We start from the raw sequence: 19,023 nt of genomic DNA, 5'->3' as shown, positions 1-19,023 counted from the left end.
TTAGCAGTTGGAAGAATGCATATTGCCCAACTGCCCAGCAGCCAGCATGAGAATATCTTTCTTCTCCTTGTGGAAGCGCAGCTCCTTGCCTGCCAGCCTCGCTTCATCCAGCTCTCGCTCAGTGGAGGCCAGCTCTCTAGACAGTGCCCCGGGCACACTCTGCTCCCGGCTCACCCAGTCCAATGCCATTTGGTGGCGAATATCATCATCCAGAGCTCGGTGTGAATAATGCGCCAACACCTCCTGGTGGGGGAGGGGAATGTGAAGGTCACCAACAAGGTAAAGGTTCATATCACACTGATCAACTGGGCCTAGAAACTCTTAGCCTTGGAGTCTTAACTGAAGTCAGCACCTAAAGCCTCCTAAGTTGATTCTTAAAGGGAACTTCCCAGTTGGGGAGGCAAGACAGGCAAAAGAATCACAGATAAGATTTGAATAGGAAAGATCATAGGAGTGAAAAGAGTGCTTAAGTAAGGCTTCCAGTATTTACAGCCTGGTAGCCAAAGGCCTGTATATTTCTAACAGCAGCCACCTGAAAATGGTCCTCTGCCAGACTCCCCCACCCATAAAATCTCCTTACCTGCCGAGAGCACTGTCTTTCCCTCATGGCCTTAAGGCTGCCATTCCAGTGCAGCAGTTGGAAAACAGTCATTAGCTCCTGGGGGAAGAAGATATGAAGTGCCAGGACAGTGATTTTAAAGTGTGAGGATACATACGAATTACACGAGGAGCCTTTTACAAAATGTATTTGTGAAAGCTTTTCTCATTACCAATTACAATATGACCCTGGGAGAAGGAACATATTTATAATCTTCTCTCCTTCCTTCCCAATTGAGTTTCAATGAATTAGAGATAAGTAGGACTGGACTGGGTTTTTTAGGAGGCATTAACCATTTCTCTGATTGGAAATACTAGATCTTAACTTTAGAGGAATTATGGGGACTACATGTTTTTAAAAATCCTCATTAAAATCAGAAGGCACCTATTGTTGGGCAAAGACAGCTTGCTTAGACGGAATGTTATTTATATTTGAAAAGTATCAGGCAGTGAAAATTAGATTCAATGCAAAGTTTTCTAGACAGAAAAATTTAAGGAGGAGTTGGAATGGCTTACTGTTCCAATGAGACCCATTCACAGGGAGAACCAGTGCACAAAGTATATGAATTTTTTAAAATGCATTTATGTAGTGCTTTATTGATTATAAAGTACTTTTATGCAAGCAATTCTGAACAGTGTTATGGCCTGTGAGGTTACCCATCTGAGGAAAACAGGGAGCAAACGGGAATGGGAAGAATGGCTCAATTAGGGTAAAAGAATGCAGGCCATGGAAGCAGGCTAAGCCAGGTTATTAGAGCCAGGGAAGTAGGTGGAACAGTACCTGGAACTCCAACATTGACTTGCCCTTGTTGGATTCCAACATGAAACGAAAAGCACCAATCCCTGTATTTGGGTTGTCAGCCTCCTCCCTGTTGCCCTGGTAACAGAGGAAAGAAGACGACAAATAGGTTTTCAGTCAGGACTTTCATTACCTAGAGCAGCGATGTCCAATTGAAATACAATGCAAGCTGCATATTTTTTTTCTTAAATTGCACTTTAGGTGAAAGTTTACAGTGCAAACTAGTTTCTCATTAAACAATTAATACACATATTGTTTTGTGACATTGGTTGCCAACCCCACGACATGTCAACGCTCTCTCCTTCTCAACCTTGGGTTCCTCATTACCAGCTTTCCTGTCCCCTCCTGCCTTCTTATCCTTGTCCCTGGGCTGGTGCCCATTTAGTCTCATTTTATTTTATGGGCCTGTCTAATCTTTGGCTGAAGGGTGAACCTCAGGAGTGACTTCATTACTGAGCATGTCTGGGGGCCATGCTCTCGGGGTTTCTCCAGTCTCTGTAAGGCCAGTAAGTCTGGTCTTTTTGTGTGTGTGTGTGTGAGTTAGAATTTTGTTCTACATTTTTCTCAGCTCTGTCCAGGACCCTCTATTGTGATCCCTGTCAGGGCAGTCAGTGGTGGTAGCTGGGCACCATCTAGTTGTGCTGGACTCAGTCTGCTGGAGGCCGTGGTACTTGTGGTACAAGCCACATATTTAATTTTAAGTTTTCTAGTAGCCATATTCAAATAAAAATAAACAGGTAAAGTTAATTTTAATAATATATTTTCTTTAACCCAATGTAAAAAAAAAATTTTTTTAGTCAAAATATTGTTTCAACTGTATATAAAATACAGTGAAATATTTTACATTTTTTTCTTATACTAAGTCTTAAATCTTGTGTCTATTTTACACTTACAGCACACCCCAAATAGTACTAACCACATTTCAAGCGCTCAATAGCTATATGTGGCTAGTGGCACCCCTAGTGGTCAGCACCCCTAGAGGGCTCCAAGTCCATCACACATTTTAACTGGAGTGATAAAAAACCAAACCCTTTGCCTTGGAGTCAATTCTGACTCATAGCAACCGTATCACTGGGGTAATAGATAAAGGTTAATCTGATTTTCCCTGTTTTACAAAGGGGAAACACTGAGGCACAGAAAGAGCCCTGATTTAGCAAAAAAAACAGAATGAGTACATTAAGCACAGAGGATTAGACTAGCCTAGAGGACAAATGGGTAAATGCATTTTAAAGGGAAACAGTAGGAAGCAGAAGCATGGGAAATTCTGGGTACCAGTTTAGCCTTCTGGACATTTGCCTAGTGTGTCTTCTATTGGTTACCTGACCCTGCAGGGGTAGAACTACGACATGTTGTCCCACTTTCAAGCCTAATGTATGTGAAAAGTAATACACTATAGATGTTACGAGAATGGACTAGTCATTTGGCCTTGGTGAAGTCATTTAACCTTTCTGTCCCTCGGTTTCCTCATCTGTACAATGGGAATAATCACAGACACACTTTATAGGGTTGTTTTGAGGACTAAATAAATATAGTAAAACTTTGCCAAAATGGATAAGTATGATTTAAAAACTTCAATTGTATAAAATGTGGGTACATTATTGTACTGGACCTGATGTCCAGTTACACAATCCAAATCCATCTGGTACCAGCTGTGTTTTGGTGCCATTTGGTGGTGTTTTTTCTCTCCGGCTTAAATATTACTGAGGGTAATTCTAGATCCTGGAGCTGGCTGGGACTTTCAAAACAGAGGCATCTCCTAGTTTATTGATGACCCTTTTATCAACCTGTACTAGGCGAATAGGGCCAGGAGACTAATGGGAACACAGGTAACCAGCTTCTTCCCCCATTTCCTGAGAAGTTGCCTTCTCTTTTCAGCCAGTTCCACATATTCCCTCACCCCTAAGCTAATAACACCCAAAGAATGCCAAGGAACACCAAGGAATGCCAAAGAACTTCAGAGGTCACTGACAAGGCAGGACTCCCTCTAGCGCCACACTCTGAGTTTGGACTTGGAGCCTCCTGAACTGTGGGAAAATAAACTCCTGTTCTTTAAAGCTACCCACTTGTGGTATTTTTTGTTACGGCAGTACCAGGTAACTAAGACATCCTTGATCTACGGAATCAGCTAGCCCTGAAATCTGCTCTGCGTGTGGACTTCTGTCATATTAGATAATAAATTCCTTCCTTTACTTACTTCCCTAAGTCAGCTCGAAGTGATATTTTCTGTTACTTGCATCTAAAGGCATCTAAACAGGCAACATGTGCTAAGCACTTAAATAGATTATCTCTTTTATCCTCGTAATAACCCTACATGATAAGTATAATTTTTATCATATTTTCTAGGTGAAGAAACTGAAATTTAGATTAAATAACTTGCTTAAAGTCACATGGGTAGGAGAACCATAATTTCAAAACAATCAATTCAGAGTCCATGCTCATAATTATTACATATCCTGTCTCCATTATCCAAAATAATGTTTCATTTTATAATATACTAGGTGACTTAAGAGTAGTAAATGTACTTTACTAATTTTAATTGCCTTTAATTAATACAAAAAAAAAAAAGAAAGAAAAACAGATGGGTCTTAGGTAACAGAGGAAAGTCCATCTATGATTTTAAATGCTTAACAAATAATCCACAAAACAGATAACTGAGGCAATTTAGTATATGCAGTTACATCTTCCACAACAGTTAAGCACTCAGCCGCTAACTGAATGGTTGGTAGTTCAAACCCACCCAGCAGCTCCATGGGAGAAAGACCTGGCGGTCTGCTTCCATAAAGATTATAGCCTAGAAAACTCGATGGGGCAGTTCTACTCTGCCACATGGGGTCATTATGAGTCACAATCTACTCGATGGCACCTAACAACAACAACAACAATTATAAGCCAAAAAAGCAAACCCGTTGCCATCAAGTCAACTCTGACTCACACCAACCCTATAGGACAGAGTAGAACTGCTACATAGGGTTTCCAAGGAGCAGCTGGTGGATTCAAAGTGCCCACCTTTTGGTTAGTAGCCAAACTCTTAACTAATGTGCCACCAGGGCTGCAACTAAAAGCAAAGGGAAGAGAAATAGAAAATTGGTCTGACTTTATTGCATTATCAATGAATTTGTGGGGAGGGAGAAGGCACTTTTAATTTCTAAGATGCCTAAGCTAGAAAAGGTATAGAAGTCTGCTCATGTTCCAGTCTTGGTTCTACCACTTACTAGCTACGTCACTTTAGGCAAATTACTTCACTTCTGTGTTTTTGATTTTCTCATCTGTTTTAAAACAGGGGTAATAATAGTACTTATACCTTATACCTCATAGGATCATAGTTACGATCAAATAAGATAAAATACATGTAATTACCTAAAACAGTACCTAAAAAAAAAACAGTACCTAACACAACGTAAATATTCAGTTAGGATTACAAAAACCAAACCAAACCCATTGCCATCGAGTCAATTCCAACTCTTGGAGTAGAACTGCCCCACAGGGTTTCTAAGGAGTGGCTGGTAGGTTTGAACTGCCAGTTTTTAGGTTAGCAGCCAAACTCTTAACTACTATGCCACTAGTGCTCCCTATTAGGATTAGATATGGTTATTATTGTCATCATTATTTCAAGGAACAGGTATTATTTTTAAAAAGAGTACATAAATTATCCTCCCCATCCTAGAAAGGAAAAAACTCAAGATGCTGTATCATAAAGGGACTCTTTATTAATAAGATAAAGTAATGAAGGCAAGAGACAAGTGAGAAGAAAAAAGAGGCACATAAAAAAAGAACACCGAGGGAAGAAGGAACTAAGTCTTACACCAAAATTGGGAAAAGCAAATTCAAGCTCAAATTTTATTTTGGCATATCACTAAAATTCCATAAATCTTGAATTAAAGGTTTCTAGATACCTTTTTTTTTTTAGATACCAAAGGCACGCAACGAAAACAACAAAACAACAACAAATACATAAGCACGCAGAAAGAATTAGAGACTGAGACATATGGCGCATGTAACACAAAAGATTGACAAAGAATAAACAGGAAGAACAGAGACATAGGCAGGAAGGAAAAGAAGAATTCATTCACTGTTCCCCGGCAATTTACAAGACTCAACAGGCCAGTTCTCCCATCCCCCCTCTCCTTCCTTCCAACTCCAAATAACTTACATTGAAAGATGCCAAGGCCTCAGAGACACTCTTCTCAATGAACTCATCAGTGATTCTCCGGGAAGGATGTTCATTAAACACAGAGTTCATTAGTGCAATCTTTGCTGCACTCCGCCGGGCCTCAGCTTTTGTGGGGCAAAACTAGGCAGGGGAGAGAAAGAGAAGATATATGTCTATGTGTGTCTGAGAGAGAGGAAGGAGCAGTGGGAGGGAAACACTTGAGATAGAAGACACTTGGACTGCCTTTGGATAAATCAATTGTGTTCAACATACTCTCCGAAATTTTGATTGTAAAATGGTTGGGGTGTGTGGAAATACAATTTTGATTCAACATCCTGAAGTCATTAAGGAGCTGGAGAATGCTGTAGCCCATGCCAAATTGAACGCAGAATAAGGAAGGCTGCTGAAGTCAGCATATAATCAACAGACATGAAAAATACCCCCGTTTAAATTGTCAACAGAATTAATCACTCAAAAGCCAGATTCTGGCCATACTGTAAGAAATCTGTACCTTGTTCTCTTGTTGTATGGACAGGCAAGGTTTTCTTGGATCCCTCTACAAAACCCATGATTAGAACAAAGCCATGCCCAGACTGCTTCTGCAGAGGGGGCCTCCAGTCTCTGTGGGAGGCGCCCGTCTGGATTCTTGGACTTCACTTTTAGCTGCGAGCTTGCATTTCCCCAATAATGCAGTAAGCCAAAGGAGCTACCCCTGAACAGGGTCTAAGGTCTGAAGAAGGAATTTATAGTCTTTTATATTTTCGGGTAGAAGCAAGGAGGAAAGGAGTGGCTAGGGCAGGAAAAGCTGACCCAGGGAAACCAAGAAATATTCATGTTTTTACACTGCATCCAACACAGGGATCATAGAACAAGTCTGATTTTGAGAAGTTTTAAATCACTTAATTTCAGATCCCTAGGAACCGTAAACCCACTGCTGCTGAGTCGATTCCGACTCACAGCGACCCTGTAGGACAGAGTAGAACTGCCCCATAAGGTTTCCAAAGCTGTAAATCTTTATTGAAGCAGACCGCCACATCTTTCTACTGCAGAGCAGCTGATAGGTTCCAACCACCAACCTTTTGGTTAGCAGCTAAGTGCTTTAACTACTACACCACCAGGGCTCCTTTGGCACCATAGTATTCCTTTATAATTCATCTTCACTGGCTGCCTCAAAGGCCTCTGTGTCCTTTGTCACTTAGGATTAGGATCAGAGGAAAGGAAGAAAGTGAAGTTACAGTTTAAAGAAGTAGACTGGGATATATTCACTAGTTAACCATTCTTAATATTAGTAATTCCCGATATCCTTTAGCTGACAACTCTCTCTGAGACAGGAGCATATGGAGCTTGGTACACTGACCCTAAGTCTTCTTGCTTCTTCAATTTCTGTTTGTACTTCTTTCTCTATTCATTAGCCTACTGCCCAGCCTACTATAATAGTGGTATTTTTTAAAAGATCATTGTAAAGAATACCACCGGGAGAAATTTCATCTGCCAAAGTAGATATAAAAGTATAAGCTAAAAGAAGCCAAGATAGACAATTCCACTCTTTCAGAAAACAACAGAAATCAATTACTACACTGGTCTAATAATGGGCATCACCATAAAATTTTCAAATCCTTATTCAACGATGTGAAGAGGTGAGAGGAGAAAGGAAAGAGCTTATTCTCTGAGAAAAGAAAGCATAAACATAAGTCATTCTGGGCATGTATTTACTTCTCTGAAATGGCTGGGATTCTGAGGGAAAAAATTAGTCACCTGATTTGAAATGAACATTTTTTAGGATTGTTTCTGTTTGAGGAAGGAACTGAGCTGCAATGGGATTCATTTATACAACAGATATATTAAGTGCCTACTATGTGCTGAGCATGGAGTTGGCCAGTATGGATTTTAACACTAAGAAGAAAGAAGACAGGCATAATCTCTGTGGAGCATACTCTACTAAGAGAGGCAATCAATTATAATATGCTGTGATAAGTGATAATGACAAGGGAAGTTCATGGTACTATGCAAGCACATAGCAGGGGGCCTAATCTTGTTTAAAGGTTGCTTATATAAACCGTATGGAAAACAGAACAAAGGTGTCTGTTTTCTTCTCTAAATTCCTGTTCAGACCCTAGGCTGACAATTCAGAAGGCTACCTTCCTGTCTGCAATGTACAAAATCCATCTTTGATGATAATACCCACACTAGTCAAATGTCTCACTACTCTATAATAGCAATAACTTTTTTCATCATCATATATTATAGGTCTTTCATATAATTGTAGAATTTTAGTACTAGAAGAGGCTTTAGAAATAACCTAGCCTATCTCCTTCATGTTATAGATGGGGAAACTAAGGCCCAGAGAAGCGAACCTGAATTGCCAAGCTGGTAGTCAGGAAATGGAGATTTGAATCTCCTAACTTTTAGATGAGTACTATTTCTATCATACATGGTCCCTCCCCTTTAATCTCTTAGAGAACCCAGACATTGCTTTCTTTAGTAATTGCCTATGGAAAAGGACTAAAGGTATTTTAAATCCTCAAAAAGAGATGACAAGAGGTTGGAATGCAATAATGGAAGCTAGCTCAGAAGAAGGGCTGGGGCTAGTGGTCTGATATATATTAAGTAAAGGCATAGTCATAACTGCTCAGATTCAAATTGAGTTTGAGCTTTTGAAGCCTCAAAGAAAACCATGCTACTGAGGTTCTTTTGTGGTCAAATGGGCCTCAGATGCTTGCCAGAGTGATTTCCCCAGAATTGGTCAGGTCCTCAAATACCTCATTTCAGACAAAGATTTAATGGCCAAAGTGATGGAAAAAGCCATTAGTTGCACCTAAGCACTTATCTTTGCTACTGCCACCTGGAAACTCTTACCTGGAAACTCCCAAAGCAACTTCCCCCAGGCAGGGTGACATAGCAGACATATGGAGGGCTGTTGGAAGGCACCATCTCATAAACCACTAGGGCCCCATTCTTCAAGTCAGCCCCACGGGACTGCTTCATCTGCCAGAATTCCTGAAGTGCCTCCACCACATTCACTACAAAAAAAGAAGTAGTAAGTTGAGCAATGAAAACACCTCCAAGTGGTGTGTACTTCAGTAAGTACCTGCACCTACATTAAGAGTGTATCCCTTAGCTCCCCATCTATTCCTATTTCAAAGTATTTAAGTTAATAAACCTAGACTATGAGTAAATACATTCGTACAGGAAGAAAAGACCAGAGTATGCCTACCCTCCTCCTACACTTCCCTAATTCTCATTTTGATTAGTCCTAGACACCAAAGGAGAATAAATATTGGAGGCAGAGTTTCCAAGGTCAGCAGACCATTGTCACTGCCTAATGAAATGCAAGTAGATGATCCCACAATTAGTCAGAAGACCTAGAATAATAATTGCTACTATAATAATAAGTGCTAACACTTAGTGAACGCTTAATAAATGTCAGCCATTTCTCTAAGTGCTTTACCCACTTAATTATATTATTCCCATTTTACAGATGAGGGAACTGAAGCATAGAGAGGTTAAATAATTTGCACATGGTTATAATATCTAGACTGCAACAGAACTAGAATGCAAATGCAGGCAGTCTTGGTTACAGAGTCAATGTTCTTAAGCACTGTGCCATACTCCCTCTCAATGAAATATGGCTCTATTAGTCATTCTCCAGACTATGCTTCCTGTGACCAAACCCGTGGTCAGATCCCTTTTCCACCCTGGTTACCACCTCATATGCGCTGAGAGAGAGTCTCTCCTGGGGGTCTGTAACTCGGTATAAATAATGTTTAAAGGAATTGTCTGTTGGGTTGGAAGACACTCCTCCATCATTGTCTCATGCTCCTTTACATCTTGCTGGGATGCCAGAATATAAGACCCCGACTTCTCTTTACCTGGGCCATTTCTTGAGGTTGTGTTTGCAGCAAGAAACTTTAAAGGATGAAGTAATGTCTCCCTCTGCTTGCTATAAAATGGCAGATTCCCCAAGCTCAGTGTTCCTCTCCTGTAATACAACACACAGCATGCGAATGCATTCATCTGAGCTCTCCATGTTGGACTTGGGAAGCCAAGAGAACCAGTGCAAACAAGCATGATGCTCATGCTACTTGTTTTGCTATGAGTAATAAAAGTACTTTGTCTCAGGCCTAGAAGTCCTGTGACTTCTGCCAACATTCATGAAATGGTAACCAACTAACTTGTTAGTTGTAGGTAGGGTAAAATCAAATTCTAGACCTGTCACTGTATCCCAGAACACTTCCTCCTATCCCCTAACACTTAGGCTCAATCATTCCACAAATATATATTGAGCACCTACTCTGTGGTAGACTCTGTGTTGGATGCTAGACTACAAAAGTGGTCAAAACCACACATGGTTCCTTTCCTTATGTATCTTACAATCTAAAGAGGAAGAGAGATGTTAATCAAATAATCTCAAACAACTGTAAAATTGTAACTGGGGTAAATGCTATAAAGGAGTGGTAGATAGTGGAAAATGTTCTAGAAGCAAAGACCAAAGAAAGTTACCCTGAGGAGCTGATGTTTAAGCTCGGATATGAAGGATAAGTAGGAATTCACAAGGCAAAGAGGTGGGAGAATAGTGCTGTGAGCAGAGGAAACAGCATGTGTAAAGGCTCTGTGGCAGCAAGGAATGTGGTGAGTAAAGGAACTAAAAAGAGGGCCAGTGCTGCTAGAATAGAGAGTGAAGGGAAGTGTAAAACAAGATGAGGTTGCAAAAGGAAGTAGGGACAAGACCATGTAGGGCCTTGTAGACCATGTTAAGGAATGTTGGCTTTATCCTAAAAGCAATGGGAAGCCGATGAAGGGTTTTAATGGAGAGATGAAATTGGTTTGCCTTTGGAAATGATCACCCTGGGTTCCAAACGGTTTTAACTAAAGCCACATAAAAATTATCACACACGCTTCCTGATATCTTGCAACATGGCTATTCTCTTACTCTTAATCACAACAAACCCAAACCAAACCTGATACCGTCAATTGTGACTCCTAGTGACCCTATAGGACAGAGTAGAACTGCCCCACGGGGTTTCCAAGGCTGTAGTATTTACAGAAGCAGACTGCCATATTTCTCTCCTGAGGAGCGGCTGGTAGGTTTGAACTACTGACCTTCTGGTTAACAGCTGAGCCCTTAACCACTGTACCACCAAACCAAAACCAAAACCAAACCCGTTCCCATCAAGTCATGACTCATAGCAACCTGTAGGATTGAGTAGAACTGCCCCATAGGTTTCCAAGGAGCAGCTGGTGGATTCAAACTGTCGGCCTTTTGATTAGCAGCCAAGCTCTTAACCACTGCGCCACCTCTAATCACAACAAGGACTCATTTATTCCTTCTTTCATACTGCATCAGTTCAGGTCTGCCAAGAAGACTCCAAGATGGGATAGACGTGCAAGAGATTTATTGGGGAGGGAGTAAGAGAAGTCAGGGAGAGCCTTCAAACTAAATGAAAGTCTGACACCTTTGGAAAAAGAGAGGGAAAGGAGAAGGATTGGGTAGGAGAGTCTCAGACTGCAGTGTGGTTCCAAGAAAGGTTTGGCCAGGCCGGTAGGAAGTCTTCGAGCCAAAGCAGTTTCACATCTCACCAGAATGTGCTTGCCTTAGTAACCCCACTATGTTCAGTTACTGGCTGGGAGCAGCCTTCAGGAAGCGTGGCCTCAGTGGAAACATGGTCATGGACCCCAAGGGGGCAGCAGCTGGGGCTGTCAGTCAGTTATACTCGCCACAGCAGGAGGTCAGAGCAGCACATTTTCACGGTTGCCACACACATCAAGCAAAAAATTGAGCACTTAATAGGTGCATGGATTTCTACTAGGCATTCCAAAAAAACCAAACCAAATCCTTTGCCCGCGCATTGATTCTAACTCATTGCAACCCTACAGAACAGAGTAGAACTGCCCCCATAGGGTTTTTTTTCAAGGCTGTAAAAAGGCTGTAATCTTTACAGAAGCAAACTGCCACATCTTTCTGCCACAGGGTGGCTGGTGGGTTCAAACTGCCAACCTTTTGTTTAGCTACGGAACGCTTCTAACCTCTGCACTACCAGGGCATTTGGGTTGCAAAAATGAGTAATAGACATTCCCTGCCAACAAGGTGTTCAAAACCCAGTGGCCAATAATAGAAGTTATCTCACTTGGTCTGCAACCAGGTAAGTACCCTACATACCAGCCAGAGTTTGAAACACAGCAGAAGCTATTTTCTAATAACCTATATTTAACTGACTTTTAAGAATGTTCATTCTTCCATTAAAAGCCACCATGAAAAGGCAACTCGGTCTTTCCCACCCTTAGTTTTGGCACGGGCTCTTCAAAGGTCACTGCTGCCCAGAAAGCTTAGGCATCTTTGTTCTTTCCATTGAGATCTTTTCAGCCCCAGCTACCTCTTTGAGACAATTCTGCACAATGCACTGGGCGACAGCTCTCCTGACATGCAAACAACAAGGAGAATACTGGAATAAAAAGGAAGGAGGAAGAGACCACTATAATAGGGAAGGTTCTATTAAAAAGCACATGTCTATTCTATGTCCAGTTGAATCCCTTTTGGCACAGAGTGCAGAGACCATTTTTTAATGATTACCAAAGCCAAAGGAAATGGGAAGTCGTATTTCAGAAATGTGAGCATGAAATGGAAAATTGGTCAAAGTGATCAGCAAAAAAACAATTTGTTGTGATCTGCATTTGAAAATGCTCATAGACTCATTCATTTTAGAGCTGGGAAGGGCTTTAGAGATCGACTACTCCAAATTAGGCTAAAAAAAAAAAAAAAGGAAGGGTAAAATGACTTGCTCGAGGTCACAGAGCTGAGGCAGAGCTAAGGCATGAATCTAGATATCCTGATGCCAATGTTCTCTCCTATTTAGGAATCTTAACCTAGGGTCCAATGTCCAGTCCATGGCTGAACTTTATGGGGGTCTACAAGCCCCCTAAACTGTAAGTAAAACTGTGTGTGAGTGCATTTGAGCATTTCTGTGTGTGGGGAGGGATGCCATAGTTTTCATCAGATTATAGCAGTGTGAAACCATTGGTATAATGGTTTACGTAGGATGGTTAAAGAACAGTGAGGTGGAAGGGTGGAAGTGACTGAGCATACATATCTGACAGCTATACTTGCTTTCTGGAAGTCACTGACAGGTGCTGGGCTGAAAGGGACAAGCAAATAGTGAGGGATATTTAATTGCTTGTACCATGGTGTTGAACGACAACAAAAAAGAATAATTTGGTTTTCATCCTTAAGAAAAAATACTAGATAGCTGTCTAAGTGAAACGAGAGGGACAGATCATATATCTACCACAGAAAAACCATTAAAACAACACATGAAACCACAGTAAACATTTTACAGCATAAGAATAAATATAATTTTGTGGTGGGGGGAATATGGATAAACATGTAATAAATAGGTAATGAAACTGAGAGTTAAGTGAGAAGGTTCTCCCTGATCACATCTGAACGACGAGAAGAGGCTGGCCTGGCTTAATTCACATTACTACGGAGGATAGAGAGGTTGGTTAACAATATTTCATCTGACACTTCAACTTTTAGAAGGTACCACTGAATCATCCAAATATTCCACATGCCTTCTATCACCTTCATATTTATATCACGTTTGTTTCAACAAATATGTATTCAGTACTCGCTATGTGCACACAGCTGTGCTGATCATTGAGAAAAGGTTCTTCCTGTCTAGGAATGTATTATCCAGTGAGGAATCAGGCACATTAAAATACAATTACAACATATTTTTCAGTGTATATCATGGATTGAATTGTGTCCCCCAAAAAGATGTGTCAGCTTGGTTAGGCCATGATTCCCAGTATTGTGTGATTGTCCACCATTTTGTCATTTGATGAGATTTTCTGTGTGTTGTAAATTCTATCATTATGTATGAGGTTGGTAAAATGGAATAAGGGCAGTTATATTGATGAGATCTATAAGATTAGATAGCATCTTAAGTCAATCTCTTTTGAGATATAAAAGAGAGAAGTGAGCAGAGAGACATGGGGACCTCATGCCACGAAGAAGGCAGTGCCGGGAGCAGAGCGTGTCCTTCGGACCCCGGGTTCCTGTGCACAGAAGCTCCTAGTCCAGGGGAAGATTGATGAAAAGGACCTTCCTCCAGAGCTGACAGAGACAGAAAGCCTTCCTCTAGAGCTGACGCCTTGAATTTGTATTTTTAACCTACCCTAGGCCGTGAGAAAATAAATTTCTCTTTGTTAAAGCCATCTACTTGTGGTATTTCTGTTACAGCAGCGCTAGATGACTAAGACAGTGCATTTCAATGCAGAGAAAAATCAGTCTTCCACAGCACTTTTACCCACAATTACTTGGTGTTACTTAAATACTGTTTTTTCCCAAAAGATTCTCTCCTGGACCCATTCCAGGAAGACTGTTTGCGACACACAAGGGACCTGCTGAATGTAAAGAATAGAAAAGCCACAGAACTTGATGTTTTATTTTGGTTGCTCGTGGAAACCACTGAGTAAATTTTAAAAAGAGATCTATAAAATACATGCAACTCCTGGATAGAGCAAACACCACTGACAAGAATTTAAATATAATAATGCAGACCGTTTCTTCAATAACTACAAATCCAGAGCTACCCTTAAGGAGGATAGCTACTCACTATTACTTGTAACTTACAATAATAATGTGAATTAAGCCAGGCTGCCCTATTTTTATCACCCGACATGTGATCAGGGAGACCTTCTTACCTCTCAATTTGAGACAGTAACTCATTCAACAATGGGGGGAGAGTAGAGACCCAGAGTGAGCAGATTCTTTGGAAGAGAGGACTGCAAAGCAACAGTGACTTTGAGAAGAGACTGTGTGTGGTATGCTGAAAATGCCCCCCCCCATGTCCACGACCTAATCCTTAGAACCTGCGAATGTTACCTTATGTGGCAAAGACTTTGCAGATATGATTAGGTTAGGGATCTTGAGATGGGGAAGATTATCCTGGATTATCCAGATGGGCCCTAAATGCAATTACAAGCGTCCTTATAAGAGGCAGGCAGAAGGAAGTTTGATGACACACACAAGAGGGGATGGAGATGTGGCCACAGAGGCCTATACGGTATTAGAGTGATGCAGTCACAAACCAAGAAATGCCGGCAGCCACCAGAAGCTGGAAGAGGTCTGATGGATTCTCCCCTAAGGCCTCTAGAGAGAGTGTGTCCTTGTAGACACCTTGATTTCAACCCAGTAATACTAATTTTGGACTTCTAGCCTTAACAACTGTAGGAGAATAAATTTCTGTTGTTTTAAGCCACAAAGTTTGTGGCAATTTGTTGCAGCAGTCACAGGAAACTAATACAAGAAACAACCGAACATTTCCAAAAACAGGTCAATCAGTTTAACTCCGCAATCATTTATAGGCAAAGCAGCTGTCTGTGTTTCTGAGGAAAAAGAAAAACTAACTACAAAATACAAGATTCATTTGTTCAATCTAGGGAAGTAGTTGGGCAAAATCTCTAATCACATAGCCATACTTTGACATAAAGACAGAGAAATAACTCAAAGAAACTGGTTTGAAGAGGGCAATGCAGCAGTTATAGAACAAGGAAAGTGACTTTGCAATTTAGTCAGTCATGCCAGTTTAGGGATTGCCAGCTGTCAAACATTAGAAGAATGGGGCTATATGTCACGTGGGGAAAAAAATGGCAGAGGAAATAGTAATATCTACCATACCACAGTTTTCAAAGCACTTCAAAATGAGTAATAATAGCAACTACTCATTGAATACCAAGTACTGTATGCTTGACATTCATGATGTCATTGAATCCACACAAAAAAATCAAGATTGGTATTATAATACCCATTTTACAGAAAAGAAAGTAAGGAGCAAACCACAATCGGCAGATCTAGGATTTAGAACCAGTGTCTGTTTGGCTCTAGAGCCAGCCAACACTTTCTATTTTGCTGTCCTGCTTCATTGCACTATTAATCCTCACACTTGCTCTGTAAAGTGGACTATGAGCTCCACAAGGATAAGGGCTGAGTATCTGTCCTGCTCATCACTGCATCTGATGCTCAAAAAGTATTTGTCAAATGAATAAATGCAACAGATGAGGCCTACGGATATGAAGGAATTTATCCAAGATTACACAGCTACTATTTGGCAGGGCCAAGTTTTCTGATTCCACTATAAACTGATTAAGAATCTACAGCATACCGAGCTGTGTGTGTCTTGGGGGAGGTAGTGTGATAATAACAAGACAAACGGGTGAAATACCTGAAGAGTTTTTATATAAATGGTGAGATCCTACATGAGTGAAGGTAAGTTTAAAGACTGTGGCTGCAAAGGGTGAATTTAGAGCACTTGGGAAGATAAAAGATATGAATTAAAGATGATGCAGTAAAGCATTGCTGGGTTGGGGAATGGTCTGGGCAAAGGCCAAAGTAAATTGTATTCAGAGGAATAGAGCCAGCTCCCAAATACCATGCCATCAGTCACATGGGTATGTGGGTACATGCCAATGGCAGTTTTGCCTATTAATCGAAGCAGAGTAAGTGATTCCATGTGGTGAAGGGCTTCTGGGCTAAATCAACAGAAATTCTACTTGCCTGAAACTGAACTATCTGCCAAAGTCTCTCAACGTACTGGCTGGACATCCAGACTGGAAATGAAAAACTCAAGAATAATGAGAAGGCCTGTGGTGGGAGGTGGGGAGATTGGAGGAGAGACTCATCACAGAGTGGGCAGCCTGACTGGTTGCTCTTTGCCAGCACAGTCCCCTCCTAGGGAAATGAAAAAGTTTTCACAGGATGCTCAGATTAGAAGCCAGACCAGAGGCTCTCCAGGTAACACAGACAAGAAAAGGTATACTCCTATGCAATTTTAATAAACTTCTGTAAGTTTCCAAGAGAAAGGCATCAGATTTAGGGTTACCCCTCCTGGCTACTCCTATGTCCAAAGGTAAAGACCTTCCCATGGTCTACAATTTATAGGGACCTGAAGCAGCAGGACAACTGCTGATGGCAGTTCCCTCGCATAGCCCTGTTAAATCTAGGAATTAAACTGAAAAAAAAAAGTATATTCCCTCTTAATGAGTTTCAAAATCATACCCATGTTGCATCCCCAGCACCTCAGAGTACCTACAAAACAAAGGGAAACTGATGGTAAGTGAATGATTGGACATATACCAAAATAGATCTAAAAATCTGTTCACAGGAGTCTTTGGGCTTATATCATCAGTATTTGAGAGTGCAAGAAAACAAGACAGCTTCTTCCCAAGAAAATATGAACCAACGAATTTGAGTTTTATTGAAATAATAATTACCATTTAGTAAGTACACATCATGTGTCAGGTGCCATATCTCAGTTTAATCCTCATCATAACCCTTGAGGACACTGAAGCTCACCGAGGCGAAGTCACTTCCCTAGGGGACAGTAGCTGGTAAATGACAGAGAATTAATCTGGGCTTGTCTAGACCTGTATGACTCCAAAACCTCTGTGTGCTCTTTTCACTACCAAAACAAAAACAAAACAAACAAAAAACCCATTGTTGTGTAGTCTATTCCAACTCATAGAGACCCTATAGGACAGACTAGAACTGAGCGGCTGTTGGACTAGAACTGCCGACCTTTGGGTTAGCAGTCAAACTCTTAACCACTATGCCACCAGGGCTCTATTTTCACTACCCTTCCGCTAAAAAAAAAAAAAAAAAAAATTCATTACTGCCCAGGGAAAGCCCTGCGATCTTTCTCTGTATTATTGTTAAAGACGTAGTCACTTACAGGCAAGCAGTAGTGGCCAAGCACACAGAATTGCAGACCTAAATTCTGTATCACATTCGCCTATTACCTGTTACTTAACACTCTTACTTTTTACTCGCTTTACTTACAGTGTAAATTTGGAACTTGAACTCAGACAGGCAATTCTACACTAGTTAAAAACAAGAAAGAAAACCCTCACATCTCCTTCTCAGAAACCCTAGAAATTAGGAATCTTCAAGATAAAGATTTCTAATGGAAATAGGGTCTCCGCCTGGCTTATTTACACAGAATTTAACATCGAGGGAGCCAAGGTCTGGGATTTTTTTCTTCAGTTCCTGGCCAAAGGCCAGGAAAACAGAGCCAGCCAGACAGAGAGGCCCAAGTAGAGAGGGTCTATACTACAAAAGACACCAAAGTGAAGTACTAAGTCACAGAAAGCTGGTGTGGGCTTGATGGTATGGGTCCTAGATTTAAAGGCACAATTATTACGAGTAACTTGTGAAGGTGGGAGGGTTACCGAATTCTCCAGAAAATCTGAAGCTGTATTGGAAACCTCAGAGTAAAGTAAGAAAGGAATGAAAAAGTCAAGGTTAAGGAAATGGAGTAAATGAACAGGGGAGTGCAGAATTGCTGAGATCGCAGAAGACAGATTGAGAGGGTACGGACAAGATATGTCTTCTATCTGAGATATAGGATGAGATCCACAACAAAGGGGAACAGAATCCTTCCCAAAGTTAGAGAGGTGTAAAGGCGTTAAGGGACAGAAGGAATTCCATTTCTGAAGAAGAAAGGGTTAGGAAGAGGGTTGCATCTGAAAAAAGGGATCCCTGGGGAATATAATAGTAATAAAGGGGGAGGGGAGATTTAGACGTGTGTATGAGTGTGTGCGTATGTGCGTGCGTGTGTGTGTGTGTGTGTGTGTGTGTATGTGTGTAGCCTGAAGGAAACTCCCCAAAAGGAAATGCATGTACGGGCTCAGCGCCAGGAAAAGCGATCCAGAGGACTGTAGGATGGAGGCTCCCATACCGAAGAGGTCCCCCAGGAGGCCAGACTCGCAGACTCACCTCGGCCGTAGCCCTGCGTGTGTTTGGCGAAGCTCCTCACCACAGCCTCCACGGCCTCCCGTAGCACCGCGGGGCTGCCGGAGGCGCCGGGGGGCAGGGGCAGGCCGGGGCCCCCAGACAGGAGCAGCGGGGGCGGGGCGGGGGGCGGCGGGGCCGGTGGCGGGCCCGCTGGGGGTGTGGTGGCGGCAGCCGCGGCCCCGGTCACTCCGGGCCGTAATGCCCGCAGAGTGCCCCTCCCGCCGGTGCCCACCCCAGGCTGCAGCCGCTGCGCCCGCATCGTCTCCATCTCGGCCTCCAGTGGAGTAGCCGCCGGGAGCCTGCCAGCCTGGCGAGTTAACGGTCTCAGCACCCCAGCCAGCTAGAGGACCGAGGGCGGTGCCGCGGCCCAGCCATCAGTCAGGCGGGGGCGGGGACAAGCCAGGTCCTATGCCGATCACTGGGGGGGGCGGGAGCTGGCGGGCTCCAGCTCCGCCATAGGCAAATCATTGAGGAGGGCGGAGGTTCTGAGCAACCGATTGTAAAGAGAAAAAGCGGTATTCTCCTTAACGGAAAAAGCATAGCTAGGGTGCGTCTCTGGAAGTCCTGTGGTGAGTACTGGAAAAGGGGCCTGACTCCTGGGACCGGGCTTGAAGGAAAAATAGTACTGAATCCAACACGACTCGGGGAAGTGTAGGCAGAGTGAGAGGATTTTTGTAAATCACTTATCTG

General features: G+C 42.1%; 1 protein-coding gene across 1 annotated transcript; it reads right to left on the bottom strand.

Annotated features, from left to right (window-relative positions):
* On the bottom strand, positions 1-18,688 carry LIX1L (limb and CNS expressed 1 like). The gene is made up of 6 exons (XM_049879874.1): positions 18,316-18,688; positions 8,403-8,566; positions 5,547-5,687; positions 1,379-1,474; positions 581-658; positions 1-243 (listed from the first exon to the last, which is right to left on the bottom strand). Exons 1-6 carry the CDS (start codon positions 18,599-18,601, stop codon positions 1-3), a joined length of 1,008 nt encoding a protein of 335 aa, XP_049735831.1. The 5' UTR covers positions 18,602-18,688.
* Between the last annotated feature and the right edge of the window lie 335 nt (positions 18,689-19,023).

Source organism: Elephas maximus, chromosome 3 (genome assembly GCF_024166365.1).
Source record: "Elephas maximus indicus isolate mEleMax1 chromosome 3, mEleMax1 primary haplotype, whole genome shotgun sequence".
In the NCBI taxonomy this organism is placed as follows: domain Eukaryota; kingdom Metazoa; phylum Chordata; class Mammalia; order Proboscidea; family Elephantidae; genus Elephas; species Elephas maximus.
This window is presented reverse-complemented; position numbering and strand designations above follow the sequence as displayed.